Below are 24,158 nucleotides of genomic sequence, written 5' to 3'. Positions count from 1 at the left end.
TTAAACTTTAAAATGTGTGTCTTTCTGAATTTTACTTTATTTTCTGAAAAAGAAAATGCCTGCTAGGGTTGCTGATAAACATTTGTGTGAAACATGATGTTAACTGAACTAGATAAGAATAAATGTGTGTTTGCTACTATCGCTATTCATGCAGTGGGCTTGCTAGCTAATCTGCTGAAGATTATAGCTGATTTGAAAGTATGCCACAAAGGAATCATGTCATTATTTACATCTCTTCAAGTTTCAGTGGACTTATAACAATATGGTGCATGTACAGAGCTGACAGTTTTTCTTCCTGGTGCCTACCAGACAGGTTTAGGCCAGTACCAACAGTGCTGTCACATTATAATGCAATACTTTTTTTAAGTACATAATTTTGCTAACTGGCACTATGTTTGCTTAAGCTTAATTAAACTAAAGATAAACCTAAAGTACAATATTTCATTCCTTTGCTGTATGTGAACCATTCTGAGTCAGATAGAACATGTTTAATTTTTATCTGAGCCACTGAGTGTACACGTTTTGCACACTCACAGCCCGCTATTTGTAACACGGGCTCGTCCACTTTTTACTTTTATAATTGCATTAAATTTTCATGGCACAGATTCAAAAAGGTGCAGGAAGCATTCTACAGAGAGTTTGGTTCATATTGACATGATAGCATCACACAGCTGCAGTTGCCCTAAAGATGGTTTTGTGGAAAAATCTAACAAGATCAACAGATTCTGAAATACCAAGAAATACCTGTCCATTTTACACCCACAACCCAACCGAAGTATGTTCATAGCCACTCACATTCTGATTCTCAGTTTCAAGTTCAGTTGCCACTATGTAATAGACTGCTTAGATATCTGAATCAGCTGAACACGTATACGTAATAAAGTGTCTGAGCCCCCCGTCCCTTTTTTCACCTAAAACATCTTATAAAATGTGATATCCTAACATAAGTACTTACACTTAAAAATGCTTTATTTTTGATTGTTTGATTTATATCTTTGTCATTTTCACACCATTATCCAGCATTCGTCCAATGTAACCACATTTATGGCTACTTACTTTTTTTTGCCGTGAATTTACAATTAAATTGTTTTAGACATATAAATTGACCAATACCGCCCCCTCCTGGATGTATTCCTCAATGAAAAGCAGCACACTTGTGACAAAGCCACATTTAATCACTTTGATTATTGGAGGCTGGCTTCACTCGCTGACTGTGTGAAGTTTCAGACCCACTCCCCTGCGTGGAAAAATAAGAATATTACACCTTAATCTGGGTTCACCTAGGCAGAGGGTTCTTCTTTCACTGTTTTTACATGATGACGGTGAAAACTGATGTGTGAGCCACCAAATGCAGTGATTGTCGATTTTTCATATACCTCTTTGTACCATTTTAGGTAAAAACAGCAATTAAAGAAAAACATTTCGTTTCGTACAAAATATATTTTAGAATAAACAGCTTTTTATCCACAGCAAAAATAAATGTTTAAAATACAATGTTTTATGGACGAGAGAGATAAGCATCAATTTCATTCTGTGCATGGTGATCCTGCACAAGATCACATTCACTGCTTTCCCTGTTCTATGAGTTTGGGATGGCTGCCATCTCTACCGTTTTACTGTGCCTTATAAGTCACCGAGCTCTGTGTGCTGACTCTCACACGTGCTCATTTCTACAGTGGATATAATAAATAAATAAAACAATAAATAACATTACTTGTAGTTATGAACTTTTTTGTCTGTTTAAAACAAATATTACAACAATATCCAATAGGAAATTAAATCAAGCAAATAATTGCTTTATTAATTATATCCAGTCTTATTAGTTTTAACTTTTGGTATAAATTATTTAGTTCTAAATGATTGCCTAATGCAACAATCTTATGTTTTAGGCTTTACTTTTTTATTACGTTAATTTGTTCCTGATTTTTTTTCTTATCTTTTATTAATCTTCACAGCTGTTTTTTTTTTTTAAATAGCGCTGCAGCGCCCTCACCAGGTGGCTATATGTAACTGGCGGTAACACCCGTCCCCATAGAGACAGGCTCCTACAACAGGGTTGCTCGTGCACCGTTAGAATCGCCAGTCCTCCGTCAGAGACGATGACAGCCTCAGTATGAAAGAGCCAGCTATTTGACATTAATGATTCCATCGAAAGCAGACTTCTGTGGTGGTTGCCAATCGGAATTTTTATTATTACTGTTATTATTATAATTATTGGATTAACGACCATCAGCCACCAGGCGAAGCTTTATCCTGAGAGGCCGGAGATTTGTGTCGCTGGGCAGGGAGGAGTCTGTTATTTCAACGTTAGCTGAAGCCAGGCCAGCATGTCGGCGTTTTAACAATACATCCATCTCAAATACAAAGCTTCGGAGAGGATCCTAATGTGCTCTTAGAGGTGAGTCTTTGCTACATGTTATATTATTGCTGTTAAATGTTGCAACGCTAGCTAACCTGCCACTGATACAGTGGACATAGCGGTGCTAGGTTAATATTGGGTCGTTCTGTTCAACTGGACTCACAAGAACCAGCTGTCATTTACTAAAAAAAAATTCTTTTTGGTTTCATTTTTGAAGCTAATTCTAAAAGAACACAGAGCTATCATTTATGCCCGGAAGTGCCCTATAGTTACTTCAGTCTAAGACATTATTAGCTGATAATCAGATAAATAGCCAACAGCATACATATAGAAGGTGTTTTGGGCTCATATGAATGGTCGTGCTGACTGACAGCAGAGGCGACTACAGCACCTGCAGGTCAGACGAGGTGAGTCTTTGTGAATTTCATGTTAACGGAGCCGGTGCTGTCAGTGAGCAGGGCCCCGGTTGTTGTCCTGAAATCGATGATGTAATGGTGTTGGCTTCATGAGAAGAAGTAATACCCGTGTGTCTCTATGTTCAGGATGGATGTGGAGGTGAGTGCTGGCAGGGACAGCACTTGGAGGAGAGCAGCGGCAGCAACAGCAAATGATGATGGTGCTGGTGGTGGTGGTGGAGGAGGAGGGGTCATGGAGGCTCAGGTTGTACCGCTGGAGCTGTACGACTGTGCAAGAGCCAAAATAGACGCAAATCTCCGCTGGTTGTTTGCCAAAGCCTATGGCACAGGTAAGACTTTCTCTTGTGCTGCTGAGACCTTCTTGGATGTCAAGAATGCAAGAGGATTCATATCTTTTTATATGGATGAATATTTTATTGTGCATTTTGTCCTAGTAGTAGAAAGAGAGAAAGGTATATACCCTACAAAAGGTCCATGTCTAGAATCACATCTGAGTTGTGTGTAGTTATACAGATGCTACTATGACACAAATGACAATTTTAATAAAATGAAATTTGTGACCTTTTCAGTTTAAACATTATTGATTTCTAACTGTGTTATTAAACAGTCAGAATAACTGAAAACATCAGGATATGTTGACGTTAGGTTTCAAGTTTCCAGTTACTAGTCCTTTGTTTATGCAGATTGAGACTTCAGTCTACTTGGAAATCCACTATCCTATTTTTTGAGTGTTGATTTTCGACCACAACAATTGCAAATGTATTTTATGAGAATTAACTTTTCATACCACGACAACATAGCAGCACTCCAGAGCGTCATTCCTGCGAGTGAATCCTTGGGCTGACATCTCGTGATGAGTCTTTCATGCACAGGTCACTGGCTTTGTCAGCTCTGATGAGGTCTGTTAAAATATTAAAAATGATTGCTCTACATAGGCAGGCTGTAAGTACTGCAAATGTCTGGAAATCACTCTTTGAATGTGGGTTTTTATGCCACGCACTAGCAGATCTATCAGGAATGTGATCAGGAGGTCAGCTGTGCTCTGCAAGTCTCAGTTTTTGTTTTATCAGTAACAATAATGTATTTGGAAGTTGATCCGGAGGCAGTCATTTAGGAACGGAAAACTCATTGTTCTCATATCCACTTTATGAGTCAAGCAGTTGGAGTGCCTGCAATTAAAGTGTATCCATTCCTGTAGATGACTCAGGGAATTGACGCTGACATGGGAACTAAAACTGAAAATGCAGGGCTTATAATACCATAGAAATGAAGCCGAATGCTAAATTCTGCTCCAATCTACACACTGGGAATTACTGTATCTTTCAGATGACAATATAACTGTCATCTTCCATCAGTCATGTCAGCATGAGCAATCTCACATAAACAGATGGAGCATTTTAGTGTTTTACCATGAATGCGCAAAATATTGTATGCTTTCGTTGTGTAGACTAGAGCTTGGTGTTTGTTCGGGGCAGAGATAAGATGTCCATAATAAACACCAAACCATTACCATTATCTCAGAAAGCTTCCTGCTTCCCTTAATCTCATTGGCTCTTCCTGATGTGTGCCAGGGACTCTGGTGTCCTGTTTTATGCAGGCATTGATATAAAAGTCTATGAGGATTATACCAATACTATATGACATGGGACTCCTCAGTTTATTAAGCTATCACAACTATTTAGGTAGTAGGGAAATGATGAGCTAGATTGTCGCCGCCATTTATTCGCAGCTGTCATGTGGCGCTTATCATGACAGTCAGTTTTTGTTCCTGCTTAGCTTAATGTGGTGTGCAGCTAGCAATTATCACTTCGACAAAGAAGCAACTGAGACCATAATTAAGCAGGAAGTGGTAAATGTTTGGCACTTTTCCTTTAAAGAAATACTTAAATGATAAATTGAACACTTCAATAGATATACCTGATTGTTGTTGGACCTCGTTTTGCCTTCTGTCTTATTTCTTTATAGCATAGATTCAACAAACATTTCTCAGATTTTGGTTAATATTGGCATCATGCAATTGCTTTGCCAGCAGCACGTCCATGATGTGAATCTCCTGTTCCACCACATCCCAAAGGCGCTCTATTAGATTGAGATCTAGCGACTGCGGAGGCCATTTGAGTAAAGTGAGCTTATTGTTATGTTTAAGAACAAGTGTCTTCTGGAAGCAACCATCAGAAGATGGGTATGCTGTGGTCATAAACAGCTGGGCGCTTAGCAATACTCGGGTATCGTGCAGCTTTAAAAAAAAAGTTCATCTGGAGAGAAGAGATAAGTGTGGAAAACAGAACCACACTATCAGAACTCCTATTAGAGTGCAAACTGACGAACACACCGACACAGCAGTGCCGGGAGGACCGTGTTGTCTGTTGTGAAAGTCAGCACAGCAGTCACATGATTAAGTGTTTAATGGGATTGGACCTGAAGGCCTGTGTCTCTGAACAACACAGCCCGTTTGTTTAGACTCATGACATGTTTATTAATGGCCTGTGGAGAAACACTGAACGTTCCTGCACTGGAAACAGTTTCAAAGAAGAAACAGATAAACGGATAGTAAAAGTGTGTCGCTTTCAAACTACATAATTACTTTTTATGTACAGTTTTAATAGCTTTTAACAGTTGGAGTCAACAGTCTTATGTTGTATAATTTGTACAATAGTGGGCTCTAAAGGTCAGGGATATTGCTTTTATATTTTCTCCCACATAATGCTTAAGTGCTCTGTCACCTACTGTACAGATCAGTACAGTCCATAGATGTTTTGTTCTGTGCTTTACTTGATAAAAAAAATAGTTTTGAAATGGAAACTGAATGCCGTTTGAATGAACCGATACTGGAATAGTTGGATATTTAGGTAGATGTGGAAGTGCTGAGATTCTCCTGGGGCGCAGTTAGTGCTATCACCTTTCAGCTTGAGGGTTTCAGGTTCGAACTTGCTGAGGTCTTGCTCTCAGTTTGTTTGCCCTCAGTAAGCCTACATGGGTTTTCTATAAGTGCTCTGTTTTCCAGAAGCAAAGTTTTGTTTTTGTTTGTGTTGTTGTTTGGTTACTTGGCATATCTGTATTGGCTTTATACTTGGATGGTAGCAAGAATGGTTGCCTGTGCTGTTCACTCTGGGATGGACTGGCCACCTGTTCAGGGTGTATCCTACCCTTTGCCCAGTGTCAGTTGGGATAGACTCCAGCTCCCCTGTGATTTCAGTTGGATAAGCAGTTAGAAAATGATACATGGATGGATGGCTGTATTAGTGATCTCTCATGCACAATAATAAATGCGTACAATTAGAATAAAGGATCTGGAAAATTGGTGCCCACCTTTTCAGTTCTGTCTGCTTTGCCATGCTTTCAGGTGGGATTGGCTTATTGACTTACAGGCTATGTTTGCCCAACATGCTGTCTTCAGGAGGACTGTTCATTGAGCCGTCTTATTGGAGAGAAATGTTGCATACCCCTGCAGAGCCCGGAGTCTGATAGCTCTGCCTTAACTGTCAGCAGGATTTCTGCTGGTCAGTCTGACCTTTGTGCTTGAAAGAATAAGAACAAAGACTCATACATGCACACTGGGCTGGGTTTAAGTCCTGGATCAGATAGACGATAAATATCTAAGCAGTATTAACTACTAGAATTATGGAGGAGAACCTCTCCTTTCAAATTTATTGCTGCACACACACATACACTTGCACACATCTCCTGATGTCAAGGTCCGTGAATCAATTCACTGAGCAGGAGCCGGGACAGCATCCCAGCCCCCGCCTCCGGCCTCTCCATCACCACAGCAACCAGGGAGGAAGAGGAACCATTCTGGGACAGCTAAGAGTGAGGAAGTGGGGGTATTTGTAAGAGGAAAACAAAACAGAGGAGCTCAGACATGCAGGGGTGTGTTTTCTCACATGATCTAGAATTCTCATTCACATATGGCAGCGCTACATCAGCGAAGCGTGCAATAGATCCTGTATGTGGACCATGACAAGCAAGCAGTCTGTCGTAAAAGACACAGCTGAGGTCTTCGCAGTCAGATGTAGTACCGAGCCTGCTGTGTGTGCGTTTTCCACTGATGGATGTTTGTCTGTTACATCACAGTCAGCATCATCCCTAATGTGAAGCAAAACGAGAACACATGCTTTTGTTAACTGATGCAAGTATAGCTGCTTATCTTCTCTTCTCACACTTTTATTCATCACTGTCATCGCTCAGTTCTGGAGATGTTTGACTTAGAAACAAACAGTCCCTCAAGAAGCCTGGCAGGGTGTAACTGCTAGTCCAAACCAATCATTTGATAGAGAAACCATAGATAATGGCAGTTAAAAGCAGTGCATTTTAGGCATATCTGTGTATGCGGACATTACAATATTTTAACAAGACAAAGATGTGCAAGGAAGCTCTATCTGGCTACGAGGTTTGTTGTACTGTCAGAGAGATAATTTGACATTTTGGAGCGATACACTTGTTCATTTTCTGCTGAGTTAGATGCAAAGATCAATATTATTCTCTTGTATGCACACCATCTCTGAAGCTGGAGCCAGAAGCAGTTAGCTTATCCTTGCAAAAAGACTGTGCACAGAAGCAAACAAACAAACCTAGCTCTTCAAAGTTAAAAAAAGAGCTAGAGTCTCCTAGAGACCTCATCATTTGCTTGCCAACATTCCTTCATTTCTGTGGTTATTCAAACAAGATGTAATGTAGTAATAGCTGAGCTAAGAGGTGCTGTAGACACAGATTTACTGCTTCCCCCTCCATCCACTTTTACGTTAACCTACACTAAGCACCTTCTGGTTTTTATTGTAAAATAGATACCACTGTGCCTGCTACCCATTTACTGATTTATCACAGAAATAAATTATACAGTTATACACTTTGTTTAGAGCAGTACACACCCACTCATACCCCTCTATGATGGACAGAACTACTAAAATACTAAATCCACTACAAGTTCAGGTCAGTTTTACATTAGCTTGCATGCTTATAATATTCATTATCAGATGGCTTTGAGGGTTTTTTTTGTTTTGTTTTTTTTTTGGGGGGGGGGGGGGGGGGGGGGTGACAAGAAACAACAGAGTTTCAACACACAGAAATTTCGTGAATGCTTCGGGCCTTAACTCCTGGATTAACATGTCCAAGACATAAAAATAGCTTTGGCATGTCCATGTGCATGAGCAGGAGCTGGAGAGTGCTAGGCTGGCTTGGACGACACCATTAGCTTAACTATCACCACTAAGTCCCCGTTGGCTAAGTGGCTTAGGGCTTCAGGCCCAAGTGCTGTTTAACCACTGACTTTGAGTGCTCTCCTCATGCACTGGTTTCTTCTTAGACGGTCTAATACCCTTTAAAGCCTGTGTACTAGGAGCTTCTCTGTTACATAACACAGCAAGGCATTGGTTGGACACGTGTTGTATAAAAATAGTTTGTGTGTGTGGTTGTAAAGTGTGATTTGTACCTTTATACAACTTTGATAGGTAAAAAAACTTGCTGCTCACATTGTGGCTCTCATTTTGAAAGCATTTTGTTTGCCATCAATCCTTCCCCCAGATCATGTTCCTGCAGACCTGCGGGACCCCTTCTACACAGACCAGTATGAGCAGGAACACATCAAACCCCCCATCATCCGCATGCTGCAGTCTGGAGAGCTCTACTGTCGTGTGTGCGGGCTCATCCTTCACGCCGAGCAGGCCAGCTCACTCCAAAACCACCAGTCTGTCATCCAGGCTCTGTCGAGAAAAGGCATCTATGTCCTGGAGACCGACAACGCGCCAGTTTCAGATCTGGATCTCAGCGCTTCTCCCATCAAAATGGTAAAATGTGTCTTTCTAGATTGTCAGAAAAAGCAGACTCAGTTTTCTGAAAGATGAGTCACATTTCGGCAACGTCCCAAAGCCAGATTCTGTGATTCATGTGTAGCAGTTGTAACAGTGACAAAATAACAAATATTTAATTTGCTTTCATTTCACTGATTTACACACCTCCCCAAAAATCTCTTTGTTTTTTTTCCCATTGTGGTTAGTATTCCTCTGTAATAGTATAACCCAGTAACCTGGCAACCCACACTTACCATCTGTTAACAAGCTAATCTGACTTTCCAGAGCCAAATGTGAGCTAGTAGTGTTGGAATAAATAATGCACCAATGTAACAGAATTATTCATCAGGCAAAATGGATCAAAAAGTTTTTCATGAATTTGCTCTAAATGCAAAAACAACACATAAAAGGGAATGATTATTATATAAAAACAATATTGTACCATTACCATTATACCATTACTACTATACTAAAGTGAATCTGTGATTCCCAAATATTTAATACATAGAAAGACTTCATGAATGTTGTCACAGTAGGGGGCAGGAAAAGTCATTTCCGCCTAAGGCTTCTCAAATGCTATGTATCTAATGATGGATTCAAAGATAGCTCTTTATCTGTTCTCCCAGAGCGCACACATCCACCTCATTGATTCCCTGATGATGGCCTATACGGTGGAGATGATCAGCATAGAGAAGGTGGTGTCCAGTGTCAAGCGCTTTTCAACCTTCAGTGCCTCAAAGGAGCTTCCTTATGACCTGGAAGATGCGATGCTGTTTTGGATCAACAAGGCAACAATTAAACAGTGTTATTGTTATGACAGTTGGATTTGTGTGTTCGTCTGTCTGTGCTAACCTGCTGTATTCTTTGGTGTTTTAGGTGAACATAAAGTTGAGGGAGATCACAGAAAAAGAGTGTAAAATGAAGCAACATCTTCTTGACTCACCGAGTCACCAGAAGGTAATGATAATATAATAACAACAATAATAACTTTATGTATATAGCACCCTTTAAAAACAAGTTTCAGAAAAATACACTCACTGGCTACTTTGTTTGGTGCACATGTTCTGTTGCTTGGGGAAAAGCCAGACTGCTTGCATTTGATATGATTGCAGCAGTAACTCCAATAACCACTCCTTACAACCAAAGTATGCAGATGAGTGTTTCTGAATGCAGAGAGTAGGGTGCAAACACCCTTGCAGATGAGCTACAGCAGCATAAGACCACACCGGGTGCCAGTCCTGTCAGCTAAGACCAGGAAATGGAAGTTATAATTCAAACAGGCACATCAGAATTGAACAATAGTAGATTGCCTGGTCTGATGAGCCTTATTTTTCTGCTATGACATTCAGAAGTAGTTTAAACGCCACCTCAGCATTATTGCTGATCTATTACATCATGGATGTGCAGCAGGCAGCAAGTTCATGATATTAACATGTAAATATGGACTAAAATCTCTGATGGATGTTTCCCTGTTCTACATAGAGTGAAGGGAGTGCTGAAGGCAAAAGGGAGTCTGAGTATGAGCAACGTGCACATAACAAAGTGTTCAGAGAGTGTAGCTTCCCCTGTCTTGAAAAGAGTCTGTCTTAAGTGATGTTTTTTGCCTTTGTCTAATGTCCTACATGTGTGCATCTTGTCCTTAAAATACATATTAATTGTCAAGTAATCAGTTCTGTCTTCTACTGACATTGTCTTGCAAACCTGTGATCAGATATTCAAACATTTTTATTTGTGTGTGTTTGCACCTCATGCTTAAAGGATATATATATCATGCTTTATATTTTTAAACTACTGTCCCTATTATTTGAGGGCTTTAGGATAATTAAGCTGTGGGATTCTTTGTGGGGAACCAGTTTTTAATGTATTATATTTTTAACATAGGGATTTTTTTTTCAAATTGTGTCTGTCATCATTAAGTTTGTGCTGAGTAAGCTTTTGGTAGTTAGTGTTTTAACGTATCAACAGATGTGCAGACAGTTGCCGCTGGATTGACGCTTGCATTAACTAGCTGCATCATTAGTAGCACAGTGTGTCTTTTGAGCTATGTCTCATTTCAGTTGTTCCCCCCTGATTCCTGAATAAATAGATATTGCTGATGCTTTCATTCGAACCCTTTCCGGTTATCTTTAAGACCAGATCTGCCTCCTTCCAATCAGGAGAAGATTCGATTCCTTCTGGCTGTGTCTGACCCTTTACTTGTCTGTTGCTCTTCCTCTTTGTGTCTCCCTCCCAAATTAACTCCCTCGTGTGCCTCTTGGATACTAGTCTCCCTCCAAATGGTACTGGAAGCTTGTACCTGTAAGTGCCACTGCTTGCAATCACCTGTGTGAATGTCAATGTGTCAACTGGAGGTGTGTGAGGTTGTGTATGTGTGTGCATCAGATGTGGCAGCGTAATGGAAAGCTGGGAAAAAACTAGACTAACAGGATGAAGGAAAAAGGGAATATATTTATGGGTGTTATATAAATGCAGTAAATTGTATAAGGAAGATGACACAGTGGCCCTTACTGGCAAAGGAAGGAACATCACCATGCTCGTTTGCTTTTATTTTCAAATCCTTTTTTACATCCTTTAATATTCAGCTGAGCTCATTCAGTCCTCAACTTCCTCCTCCCAAACCATCCATTTATCCACCCAGTGTTAGAATGGCTCATGGCTTCTTTTATTTCACCATTAACTTCCTCCCAATATCATTTCTTTCTGACCTCACTAGCCTGATATATTGCATGCTCTGGCTCATTGCTTACTGGAACCTGTGGAGTTCTCTCGTGTGGTAAAGTATTCATCATTAACCCCTTTCGTTACTTCATTGTACGGTTTATGACTTTTTCTCTTGCATATCCACGCAATACTTATCTGTGTTATGCTTAGCTTAAATATTTTATATGAGAATCATTAGCACCCTTCCCGATTCGTATCAGCGAAGACACACATTATGCACCACATGACATGTCACAACCAAGAAGCCCTAGACCCCAGTTAGTGCTGAAGAGAAGCAGAGATTAGTTTACAGCATGTGAGATGTTATGTTTATCTGACAAGTGAGAGTGTGATTCAGTGATTCATTAGACAAATGTGTGCACACTGTGTAATCCTAGGCCTTCTCTTGGTGTGTAGGTGCGTTACCGCAGAGATCACCTATCAGGTCGAACGCTCCAGCACTTCCCCTTGTTGGACGACCTGTTGAAAGACATGTGTGATGGCACAGCTCTGCTGGCTGTGATCCACTTTTATTGCCCAGAACTCGTTAGACTGGAAGGTACTGTAACACAGCTCTATTCAAGCCAGAAGTGTAGCACATACTGTAGCTGTCAATTTATCCTAATGTTATATAAGTCAGGATAGTTTTACCAAGAGGTGAATTAAAAGATCAATACGACTGTGAAGCAAAAGGAGCAGTATCTATGAATTTAAAAGGTTTAAGAGTACAGAGTAAGCCTGATAGCGTTGTCCTGTTGTGTGCAGATATCTGTCTGAAGGAGGTTCCCTCTATCAGTGAAAGTGTTTACAATATCCAACTACTGATGGAGTTTTCAAACGAGTATTTGAACAAATGCTTCTATCTGAAGCCTGAAGACCTGCTGTACTCCCCACCGGTACTAAAGGTGAGCTTGGAAACATAAAACACTTTTATAGTTACAATAAAATCACTGTACATTTATTTTTGAATAAAAGTAACGTTAAATTTAACTGCTTAACTATTATACCTCAACAAAAGACGTGTTTTATGGATTTGTCCTTGTGGTCCTGCTCCTCTTGCCCTCAGTCTCAACACCTGATAGTGAATTGCTTTAAGCGATGGATTAAATCTAAAGAATACATATAAAGCCCAGTGTGCCTTGATCCTGTGCTATGCTGCTTTTTTGTCATGTCTTGCTTTTCTTCCTGATAGCGTCAGTTTTTGATGTCTTACAGAATAATGTGATGGTCTTCATTGCCGAGCTGTTTTGGTGGTTTGAGATTGTGAAGCCAGACTTTGTTCAACCCCGGGATCTTCAGGATATCAGAGATGGTATGGCACACTTTCTGCCTTCATCCATCAGTTTTGATTGAATAACACAAAAAGCACAGTCGCTACATGTACACAGATTGATTTGATGACTATATATATATATATTTGTATTTACTGAAATGTTAGTGGCTGTTGTGAAAACGTGCCATTCTTCTATTTCCACAGTGAGACTGCTGCTGCAGCCTAAAACTTCTCGATCCTATGTACCCATCTCCAACATCACTAAACGAAGTTTCCTGACATCATCGCACTCTGCTGACACCCTGGCCACGCCCACAAGCCCTGACCTCAGGTATCATTACAAAAAACATCTATTGAGTCACTAGTCCAGAAAAAAAGAGTTTGGCTGTCTTTTCCCTAAGATCAAAAACAAAACAAAACAAAATTAACTAATGTTTTAAAAGTTACACATATACAAAATTATACAACATTAGGGCTAAACTACTGACACGATTGAGGTCTTGGGTTTATTGCACCAGATCATTTAAGCAAAGTGATTGGCTTTTATATTTCCCAGTTTAGCTTTTGATTGGGTCTTTGGTCACAGGACCCAGACAAGCATCATCTTGGCTCTTCTCCTAAATGAAGATCTGTGGGATGATTCGGAGTGCGGTGTCTCTCTTTTGTGTCTCTGCGGTAGTGTTTTAAATGCCTCTGCACTAAATATTTAAGCAATGTAAACTTAGTAAATTAAGAGGTTATTAATTTATACAATGATATAGATATACAATAATAATTTACACAGCTAATATCTCTCTCTCTCTATCTCTCTCATGCAGCACTAAATCAAGCTCCACAAGCCCATCTGTGCTGCCTCTGAGACAGAGACAACAGAAAGTGGTTGAGGAGACCACTCCAGGTAAAAAAAAAATCATCTGTGTTCTGAGCTGAGGTTTCTGCCTGAAGTCAAGAAGTAAATATATTTTTTCCTAACATGGATCATGTATTCTTTGTGCAGATATAAGGCATAGGCCTAACTCTCTGATAGGCCCAGATGCGCAACATCAGGGCTCCAAAATGGCCTGGCCAGAGAGAAGGACGAGGTGAGTGGTATACAGTAATTGGTTTATTCAGTTTCATGTTGCAGAATCTATCAGTATGACAAATTCTTTTGTTCAGCTTACCTAACTCATTTTCCTCCTTCTGTACTATTATCTCATCCAGGCCTTTATCCCAGCCTGCATCCTATGCCCTGCATTTTGCCCCAGAGGATGATGCAGACAGTATCAGTCTTGCTCGCTCCATTAGCAAAGACAGCTTAGCCTCCAACATAATGAGCATTACTCCTAAACACATGCTGGGTGCGGGTCTGTCTCAGCATAGACTTAGTGGTCAAAGCCTGCTTAGTCACATGCGCATAGAGGATGAAGAAGAAGAAATAGAAGAGGAGGAACTGGTTGCCGTTATCCATCCTTCTGTATTTTCTAGACATCGAATCGGGAGCAACATGGAGCAGGACGAGCTGGAAATGCAGAGTGCAGCTCCTGGCTCAAAAGTATGTAATGCTTCTCGTCCTTCCTGTTTCGATGCGGGCCCTTTTACTCTGGACTGCCGAGGCGACAGCTATTATCTGGAGCCTTTGTTGCCTGCCATCCCTAAAATGGCCAAAGAGAAAAGCATCAGCCTGAACAAGCAGGAGGAGAGCGGTGAGAGTCGCTGCAGAGGCACGGGAAATGCAAGAAATGCAACGGCCGGTGTCCCGCGGACCTCACAGAGGAAATCCCCCAGCAGCTGTACACCCACGCAAGTGGTGGAATCAGTTCCTAGCTCTCTCAGGCAACTGATCGAGGATTCAGCAGTCGACTCTCAGCCTGGAAAGAAGCAATCTGAAGGCTTTTTCCTTCACTTGTCAGATGAGCCAGACCAGCACAGTTCTTTCTCCATAGATTGCATGCCAGAGGCAGGGCCCGATTCTGACTCTGACATCGCAGACCTGGAGGAGGATGAAGAGGAAGAAGATCAGATGGAGCTGATGAAAGAGGAGGTGAAGGGAGGGAGGGGAAAGTGCCCAGAAGAGGACGACACGGCTGAATTTGGAGAATTTGGAGAGGGAGAGTCAGCCAAACTCAGAGAAGACATGAAGGTAAGCGAGCGGGAGGATAAGGAAGATTGCAGTGGGCGCTCTAGCCCTTGCCCTAGTACCATATCATGGGCGAGCAGCTGCAGTGCTTCGGGCAGCGCCAGTGTCAAGATGACCAGCTTTGCAGAGAGAAAGCTCCTCAAACTTGGTCTCCGTGACGGATACTCAAGTACCAGCAGCTCCCAAAAGACAACACCTGATGGCTCTGATGTCACCCCCTGCCCTCCCTGGCAACTGAGGAATGACTCCACCTCGGGTTTGCTGGCGAAAGAACCGAGCACTGTGATGGGGAAGAATACGGCACTTAGTTCTCCAGTTGTGCCTTCAGAGCTACTGCAACTTCACATGCAACTGGAAGAGCAGAGACGCGCAATCGAATATCAGAAGAAAAAGATGGAGACGGTGTCAGCCAGGCAGAGATTAAAGCTTGGGAAAGCTGCTTTCTTGAACATTGTTAAGAAGGGTGGGGGGCGCAGCGACACTCTTCCTTTACCCCTCAAACACTCCAAGGAATCCTTGGCGCTAACATCTGCTGACAGGAGTAAATCAAAGAGCCAGACCAGCAGAGATGATTCTTGTCTTGATGCTCTAAAGGTTCGAACAAAGGGAGGTCAAAGAGAGGAAGGACCGATGAACACAGACAACAGATTAAACGCTCTCTCCCAGGATAACGGAGCTGAACCTGATATAAATGAGTGCTCCCGTTCCATAGAGCTGCTCAATGAAGCTATTAGTACTATTCAGCAGCAGATGATGCAACTCTCATTACAGCAAAACCTGCTCATGAAGCAGAGCGTGGCCTCCCCTCCAGACTTGGTGCCGTCAGCCCCAAGCACACCCCCTGACACAAACCCAACACAACAAACACCTTCTACCTCAGACTCCAGATCTTATGCAGTTCACTTTGTAGATATCAGTGCCGGCAGTGCTGCACCAACTCGTCGTCCTCCCAAGCTTAGCTCCAGCCAGCGCAGCAAAGCCCCAGAGCTGAAACAGAGTAAAGAAAACAGCAAGAGTGTCAAAAAATCAAACATCCAACTTCCAGAATGTGCTGAAGGGGAGGAGGTGGAGAGTACTGCTGAGAGCTCTAGGACTGAGAGAAGCCTTCAGAGGAACACCACCTTCAGGGTCCAAGACAGCACAGGAGAGGGAACAGGGCGCCTCTCAGACAAACTCAAATCACCAGACCCACCAGTTATCTCCAGTACGACTCAATTTCCATCACAGGATGGAGAGCAGGAGAAGGACGCAGCTGTCAGGTCAAGGATGGAGGTTGCCAGTGGGGAGGAGAGCACAAGAGTCAAGGGTCAGCTGATTGAAGTCGACTTGTCAGAGCTCAAAGATCAACTCGAGGATGGCACTGTAGACGCCCCAGACTGCGTGGCAGAAGGCGAGCAGAAGAACGTGTTGGGCTTCTTCTTCAAGGTGAGATGAAGATGTTTACACATTTTGTTGTACTGTGTTTTAATTTCAATGTGGTATATTGGAGGTTTTTCTTTAATCTTCCAGGATGATGAAAAGGCAGAGGACGAAATGGCGAAACGTCGCGCTGCCTTCCTCCTCAAACAGCAGCGCAAAGCCGAAGAGGCGAGACTACGCAAACTTCAGCAGGAGGCTGAGAGCGAGCTCAAGCGTGATGAGGCCCGGTGAGTTTGGACATGAAATCACATGTTAAGAAATGATAAGGAGTGGTCCAAGGCGTGGGTGGGCATCTGGCCGCTGTATTAACTTTCCTTCTGTTTGCTCAAGGCGAAAGGCTGAAGAGGATCGCATTCGTAAGGAGGAAGAGAAGGCACGGCGAGAGCTGATTAAGCAGGAATACTTACGGCGGAAGCAACAAGCCCTGATGGAGGAGCAGGGTCTGGTCAAACCTCGCCCACGGACCAAAGCCCGCAGGAACAGGCCTAAATCGCTGCACCGTGAAGAGTCCAGCGGTCTCTCCAAAGGATCCGCTACACGTAAGAGTGTCTCTAGTACTTAAGCAGTAAAAATGTGATCGTGTTGTCGTCCTCTGAGTATCTGTGTGTGTGCGTGTGTGTCGTGCAGGTAATTCTCTGAAGGTTTCCATGTTGATCAAAGCCCAGGACTCTGCAGCAGGCTGCAGGGGAGGTGAACCTTCTTAAGCTGCTCTGCATGATGTGGACACGACTGATAAAAATAGGAGTGGATTTCAGAATAGGAAGATCAGTCCGTCTTTTTTCAGAGCAGACACTTCTGATTGGCTTTGATACACTTGTTTTATTGTTTTATGTGCAGCTTATTGTGTCTCTTTGGTCTTACATGTGCTTTTTTTTAACTACATTGTTCTTTTTTTAATTATTGCTGTGAAAGTGCAGTAGTTCAGGCATAAAACTGGGCAAACAGCACTTGGCTAAGGAAAGTAGCTGATGCTAAATCCTTCTGTCTCCATTTTCAGCCGATCTGAGCTGCAGTCATCGAGGATCAACGCTCTCTTTGGCAACTGATGCAGACAGCGTTATCTCCGGAGGGGCAGAGTCAAACAGGTGAGAGTTTGGCTGTATAAAAGCAGAGAAAATTTGTGTCCATGTTGTGTGTCTTTGCACTAATTTGATTTTGGTGCATTTTTTTAGGGCTGGATCTGTGTGCTCTATGGAGTCATTCCCCCTAAGCAGGGCCTCCAGCAGGAACATGGAACGGGACTGGGAGAACGTCTCTATAGCCTCTTCCATTACTTCGAATGAGTATACTGGTGAATAGAAATGCTGAAAAAAAGATTTATTTCCATCATCACAAAACCAACATTTATTTTTAAAGATTGGTGCAAAACAAATTTTCTATTTTGTCACATTCTTAATGAAAGAGACATTTAGATAAATGTGTTTTTATGCTATTTGTCAATGAAACTGTGAAAAGGTTGATGGCTCTTCTGTATAACCAGGCCCAACAAAACAGTTAGCTTAGCCTTAAGCACAGATTGTAATATCCACTGGACCTCAAGCCATGACTTCACAAACTTTGCTACAAGCTTGAACAGCAGTTTGCCACTGCATCTACTCCCTCCTTCAGTTTTGATGCTAAGCTATGCTAGGCTAATCGGCTCCTTATTCTAGCTTTATAATTGCTTTAAAAATATGAGAGAAGCATTGATATTCCCATGTAACTCAGCAAGAAAAGAGTTAGGCCTGTTTTCTATTATAACCTAAACCACTCCTTAAACGGTTAGAGACCTGTATGTCATTTACTGATCTTCTTGGTTTGGTTCATATGCTATAGGTCCCAAACTCTTCAAGGAGCCGAGCTCCAAGTCCAACAAGCCAATCATCATCAATGCCATCGCCCACTGCTGCCTGGCCGGAAAGGTTAATGAAGTGCAGAAGAGCGTTGTTCTTGAGGTCAGTGAACACACAGCAGTAATACCTATGAAACTGTCTGGGAACTTTGTGTATATCATAGTAAAACATTTTAACGTGTTATTGAAACAGTACTATGCAAAAGTCTTGAGCCACCCGTCCTTCCTTTCTATTTTCCTTTCAAGAAGCCAGACTTTCTAACATAAGAGACAACTTAGCTAAGGACCCGTTTTAAATTGCAAGCTCACAATTTTAGATTAGTTTAATGTTAATGTAATGTCAAAGATAACACAATTTGTTGGGCAAATAATTTCATTTTTCCAACAATAAGGTGATTCCCAAAGAGCTATCAGCTGGAAAGTTCTATCTCAGCATGGTGTGCAGTGGACAAGTGGAGGACAAAAGAAGAAGTAGTAGGCCTTAAAAACTATATACAACAGATGAACTTTATCTGAAAATCATCCCAATGTTTAAATGGTTGTTAATATATATGGAGGAGGTTAGGAAAGACATGCAACAATATGTGAAACACAGTGGAACAGGTGGTCATACCAAATATTGACTATATTACCATGTATGTTTGCACATTTCAATAAATCACTGCAGCTATTTTCAGCAGACTACAAAGAAATAAGTGGAAGCTGAAGACTTTTGCATAGTACTTTTAACTTTTTACCACATTCAAAAATTCAGTTTTAAATTCTCAGGAACTAGAAAAGTGCGAGTCCAATCACCTGATCATCCTCTTCCGTGACGGCGGGTGCCAGTTTCGCGCCATTTACTCGTACTCTCCGGACACTGAGGAGATCATCAAGTTTTCAGGCACAGGACCGCGCACCATCAACCGAAAGATGATCGACAAGCTCTACAAGTACAGCTCAGACCGCAAGCAGTTCACTGTCATCCCCGCCAAGACTGTGTCGGTCAGCGTGGACGCTCTGACCATCCACAATCACCTGTGGCAGGTCAAGAGACCAGGGAGTGCACGAAGAAAATGAGAAAGGGGGACATTTGTAACCATTTCTGGTCCCATCTGCTACTGTTGGGCAGGCCCCAATAAGCGTGGAGACGACTGTCATGTCATTAGAGGGTTCAGATATTCAAAAGTATTGCATTCTGTTGTATTAGCTTTTTATTCTGTATGTCACACTGCAGGGTTTTAATTTGTGGGGATATCCTACATTTAATTAGGCACTTCTTTTTATGTAGCACCCCCACTACTGAATCTACTGGTACCAAGTGCAAGTGTAGACACGCAGGGATGAACCTGACAGTGTCTTGTAACATTTACTGTTCCAGCTTGGCAAAGAAGTACCCGACTGCTGTGATTAATCCAGGCTGCGCATACAGAGGACTCTTCTACTACTCGTATGTGTTTTTATGACGAGGGAGCTTCGAACAGACTTTTTTTATGTCCGTGTGGAATGGATGTTAGCAAGTGGTAGTCTTCTTTTCTATTTAGTGTGTTTGGAGAAGTGCGTCAGTCTTTGTGTTAGGGGGAGGGGAGAGCAGACTGCAGTTCTTCTGCATTTGGCCCTGAATGTGTTTACTCTTTTGATTATGCTATGACAACCATCCTCATTGACAACCAAGCAAATGTTTTTCGGGGGGGGGGGGGGGGGGGGGGTATTTGTGCTGCTGTTACAGTGGAAAACAAAATAATGTTGTTTTTACCTTAAGGGAAATTGTACTGGTATTTATCTCAAACCTGAAGCAATTTAAACACTGCATTAAAGGGCAGCCTACGGAAATAATCGCACACATATATAAACATATATTCCGATGTGAGCCCTGTGAGATCACCGATTAGCTCACATCACTGAACTAAAATTGACTGGTCTATGCCACTGAGCTGTTTGCCTCTCACATATAACCGCTGGCTGGATGTTGGCGAGATGTTCGTTTTTAATGCCGCTTCTGGCGCTTCACACTAATAATTTCCTTGCAGTGACTGATGTCAGCAGCTGGTACAGTGTTTGGGAAAACTGCACAATACTTGATATTTGTTTGCTGCGTTTTGTACGTTTTTGAGCAGTATTTTTTGTACGTTGCGTACAAGTTATGTTTACAAAAAAAAAAAAAAACAGGCACTATTTCGAGGTTTGTTCTGTTACAGGCATACAGAGCTGAGTCTTGTCCGTGTTATATTGAATGTTTATTTATTTTGATTAAATATAATAAATGCAGCTAGGTACATTTTCTTGCTAAAGTTGCCTTAATGTGTCTTTTTTCTGCTCTCCGTTTCCACTCTGTATTTACTAAACGAGGGGGATGCACAAGTCCTTTTTATGGATTGCTAAGAACTACTAAATGCCACACAGTCAGCACCTGCAGCTGGCAGTTAAAGCTAGAAAATGAAGATCTGCGGAGGACATATGGTCAGGAGAGTGAGCAATAGTTATGGTTGCTGATCAGGAAGTACAATTAAGTCCAGTTAGAAAAACACTGCACAACTGTGACTTGTTTGCTATGGTTACCAGTAAGTACATCCCATGATTCAGTCATTTATAGGAGGACCTGAAATCACCCGCTAAACAACCATCACCCTCACATGGCCATGCTTAACAGTTAGTGTCCGGGTTTTTTTTTGCTGATATGCTGTTTGGTTCTTGCCAAATCTGGTCCTCTGTATTATGGTCAACATCTCCCCTTTGGCACAAAAGCAAACGCAGCTTATCAACATTTATGGTCATGATTTGGATTTGTTTTGCAGCAGGTGATTTCAGGTGCTTCTATAAGCATGAAATATATCTGCAAAAAGTCCTGTGAAAAGTTTCTTTTTAACACAACTGTATATGCCAGTCTCTTGTACATTCAAACAGACTTTTTTGAGCAATTATTATTTAAAAATAATCAGCATATTTTTCAGACTTAATAATTACCTTAATGAAACTATCAGGACTACTAATAGATGTAGCTAAGTAAAACATTGTACCACACTGCTACTCGGCAGTGGGCTATTTATGATTATTTGGTTTTAATCAAATTTGCATTTTAATTACAATATTACGATGATTTTGTTGCCTTAGAGCCACAGGGAGCCAGTGGAAATATGCAACCAATCCATAGCTCCGGTGGTTCCCTGCGACTTTAACAAAAAAAAACTATCCCAGTACAAATATGGAAATGTTTTAAATGATTATAATTGCTGTAAATGATCTTTTATATTGTCGTTTATTAAAGAAAATACACTTAATGATGTACATAGAATAAGCAAATATCAAATTAAAAACAAAAGTCCTGATAAATTAAAGTCACTAAAGAAAATGGAGAATTTTACTGTACATCAACCGACAAGTTTGCTCTCACCATCTAACACTGATGGCTCACCGTGTGCCTTGTTTTCCCAAAAAGTGATTATTTTTCACCTATAATCTGTCAGACCTATCTCTCATTAATGTTATCAAGTCATTTTGTATTTGAAAGAACAAGTAAAAATGTGAAATCCCTTTTTAGCGAGAAAATTCCATTAAAAATGCTTCAAAAATCACCAGCAGCATAATTACAGATTCCAGTTTAGTGACGCCAATCAGTGGAAGTGAAGCAAAGTATACACCAACTAGCTCCTGTCAATTAAGGTAACCATGGCAATAGCACCAGTGTTAGGTGCATGGGTTTACATATATGTATGTTTTTTTGCATCAGACATACTTTTTAATACTCTAAAGAATGGTCTTTTAAACAGGGTACTTTATGGGGATTTACTCACTCGTGCAGTCAGCCTCAGCGGCCACCAAAGAAAGTTGACGACTTTCAGCTGCAGTTTCCTCCTGCTCATCGGGGCAAACACATTTCTCATAAAATCAGGTCAGGTCTCAAAAGCCAGTTAGAAGGAAGCTGAAGTGTATAATCTTTCAAACAGAGATCAGAGGGAGCGTCTCACTGATCAAACCCACTTCATGCATACATTCAGACAATTTATAAAACAACATTTCTCTATCACAACCAAATCATAACTTCCTGTGATGGCAACAACAAAAATCAGATTTCACCTTGAACGTATCCCAATAACTTGTTTTATTAAATAATAGGACTTTAATAATCTATAAATAATGTATTAAATGTCCCATATTTTCATGCAGGTACATAAGTGATTTGTGTCTGTGCATTTAGAGGTACAAGTTTGTTCTTCGGTTTATTCATTAACTAGCTCTGGGTTGTTGAGAGAAGAAGAAGAAGGAATAAACAGAGGCTTGTATAAACACAATAAACAATCCATAAATGATATTTTCACAATTCAAATAATTAAAAAGCCTAAATTAGATTTAACATGTTACTTAGCTCAGTCTGTTGCAGCCTCCGGGTAGGTTAGTTGCTCCCCCCATTTATGGTGCTTATCTTAAAGTAAGCTAACATTTTTATGAAATTATCTTAAAACAATTTAAGCAGTAGCATTCTTCTCAAAATTCTTGCAAAGTCTCTAAAGCATCAGACTATTCCTTTAATGTCATTGCTTACTAATAGACAGGTTTCTATAGTAAAAAAAACAATATAGGCAACTTGAAATCATTTCAGTATGTTGTGTTCATAATACAGCACTTTAATGTGCGAATAAAATAAGACTCAAGTATAAATAAGTTCAACACTCAAATAAGTACGAAGTCAAAGAGTCAGAAAGACTCTTACATTAGGCCAAAGCAACCACAATTGTATATTATGAAGCAAAAGTGTTTCACTTAGCGGTGCTGAAAGAAAAATGGCGCTCTCTAATTACTAATATAGTGTTAATCAACTAAATACTTTATGGCACAATATTGAATACATGGCACAGCCTGTTTAAAGGGTTGAACTAAGCTCTTGTAGTAGTAAATACTTCATCCAGTCTAAGAAATGCACTGCAGCAAACATATAAGTAACCACCATTATTTGTACATGATACTAATCTACACCACTAAAAATCTACTTCTATTCTTCAGCTGCAAAAATTAAGCTTTGAGAGTTTAAAGCATATATTTTTATTTGAGTCATGTAGTGTTGCAAGTTACGCTTGAGTTTATGCGAGTGGTGGTAAACAGAAAATGTGTATCCAGGGAAATTCAAAATATGATCACCTGATATTCTCAAAAAAAAAAAGCAAGGAAAGAGGATTAAATCCTGAACTTCAATGTCACAATTTTTCTAATAACGATACTTCAAACCAAACCACCAGAGTTCTGTAGCTTTCAGTGACAAATACATATTTCTGTGCTCATACTTGAATGGCTAAATGAATTGGATTCATTCTAACCAGGGCCGGCTCTTTAGCTCTGATGAAACTGACTGGCATTCCTTCAGTTAGCTCACTTCACTTCATAACAAGCATGTCCCTGACTGCTCATTTTTATTTTTATTCCTATTTTCACTTGTATTTTTATTTTTATTCCTATTTATTCTATTTATCCCCTTCGTATATTTTATTTATATTGTCTCTGTATTTATATATATGTGTGTGTGTGTGTGTGTGTGTGTGTGTGTGTGTGTGTGTGTGTATATATATATATATATATATATATAATATTCTGTAAATCTGTAACTTCTGTCGGTGCTGTGCTTTTTTGGAAATCGAATTTCCCAGAGGAACCCACCCGAGGGATTAATAAAGTTAATAAAGTTCTATCTAAAAAGAGCTCTCACAAATATCAACACACTATTTTTACAGAGTTTGTGGCAAGAGGATGAAAATGTCACTGATGACATCAGCTGTCACCTGACAAACATTAGGCACTGGTATAATACAGTGGCAGACTGCAGGTGCTGAAACTTTGTAGCACAAATTGTCCTCTTTCCGACTGGACCCGCATGGATGCAACGAGACCCCCACAGAAGCTGAAGCTGGGTTAATGAGTGTAGCAATAAAGGTTGGCAGGGTATCAGAGCTGGGTGTCCTCTCTGGTGTCCATGCTGGACTCGTGTCTCTCTTTCAGGCTGCTGCTGTGGACAGGGGGCTCTTCGGGGACGTGAGCCAGAGGGTCCGAACGAATCAAGTAGCTGGGTGGGAGAAAGAGAGCAGAAAGCAATGAAATGCTGATGTATCTCGCTCATTATTAAAACTGCTCCATACTCACTCAGCTCACTGAAGAATGAAAGGACCAGGACATCTTAAAGGCCTCATTGTATCATATCAACCCATTAGAGTGCTTTGCTCTAATGCTCTAGGAGTTACTGGTGGTTCCTAAGATACTTAAAAGTGAAATGGGAGGCAGATCCTTCAGCTT

The 24,158-nt window shown here is 40.9% G+C and overlaps 2 protein-coding genes across 7 annotated transcripts in view; one reads left to right on the top strand and one right to left on the bottom strand.

Moving 5' to 3' along the window:
- The first annotated feature begins 2,018 nt into the window (after nt 1–2,018).
- Nucleotides 2,019–20,160, top strand: camsap1a (calmodulin regulated spectrin-associated protein 1a). 5 transcript variants are annotated; one of them, XM_082540205.1, is made up of 20 exons: nt 2,019–2,398; nt 2,902–3,104; nt 8,296–8,558; nt 9,188–9,349; nt 9,438–9,518; nt 11,275–11,334; nt 11,679–11,820; nt 12,027–12,166; nt 12,477–12,573; nt 12,739–12,865; nt 13,353–13,432; nt 13,532–13,616; nt 13,738–16,078; nt 16,163–16,299; nt 16,403–16,611; nt 16,700–16,762; nt 17,070–17,157; nt 17,245–17,363; nt 17,888–18,006; nt 18,672–20,160. In XM_082540205.1, exons 2-20 carry the CDS (start codon nt 2,903–2,905, stop codon nt 18,960–18,962), a joined length of 4,806 nt encoding a protein of 1,601 aa, XP_082396331.1. In that variant the 5' UTR covers nt 2,019–2,398; nt 2,902; the 3' UTR covers nt 18,963–20,160. The 5 variants fall into 5 exon arrangements, with proteins under 5 accessions (XP_082396331.1, XP_082396332.1, XP_082396333.1 ...); XM_082540206.1 differs by lacking the exon at nt 11,275–11,334 and adding an exon at nt 10,827–10,859; XM_082540207.1 differs by lacking the exon at nt 11,275–11,334.
- Nucleotides 20,161–23,489: 3,329 nt separating this feature from the next.
- The window catches only part of kcnt1a (potassium sodium-activated channel subfamily T member 1a), a 40,704-nt gene continuing 40,035 nt past the window's right edge, over nt 23,490–24,158 (bottom strand). For both annotated transcript variants that reach the window (XM_082542189.1, XM_082542190.1), the window contains one exon: nt 23,490–23,931. In XM_082542189.1, the coding sequence (XP_082398315.1) occupies nt 23,814–23,931 (118 nt within the window). In that variant the 3' untranslated portion in view covers nt 23,490–23,813. The remainder of the gene's footprint in view (nt 23,932–24,158) is intronic.

Source organism: Aulonocara stuartgranti, assembly GCF_965226115.1.
Source record: "Aulonocara stuartgranti genome assembly, chromosome: 7".
Taxonomy (NCBI): Eukaryota; Metazoa; Chordata; class Actinopteri; order Cichliformes; family Cichlidae; genus Aulonocara; species Aulonocara stuartgranti.
Note: the sequence above shows the minus strand (reverse complement) of the source record. Positions and strands in the feature narration are given on the sequence as shown.

Bases quoted from the DNA above. Each gene is read 5' to 3' on its own strand.
- camsap1a (XM_082540205.1), top strand. From the start codon at position 2,903: ATGGATGTGGAGGTGAGTGCTGGCAGGGACAGCACTTGGAGGAGAGCA. The intron at 9,350-9,437 runs GCAACAATTAAA...TTGGTGTTTTAG, and splicing joins TGCTGTTTTGGATCAACAAG to GTGAACATAAAGTTGAGGGA. The intron at 16,763-17,069 runs GTGAACCTTCTT...CTCCATTTTCAG, and splicing joins TGCAGCAGGCTGCAGGGGAG to CCGATCTGAGCTGCAGTCAT.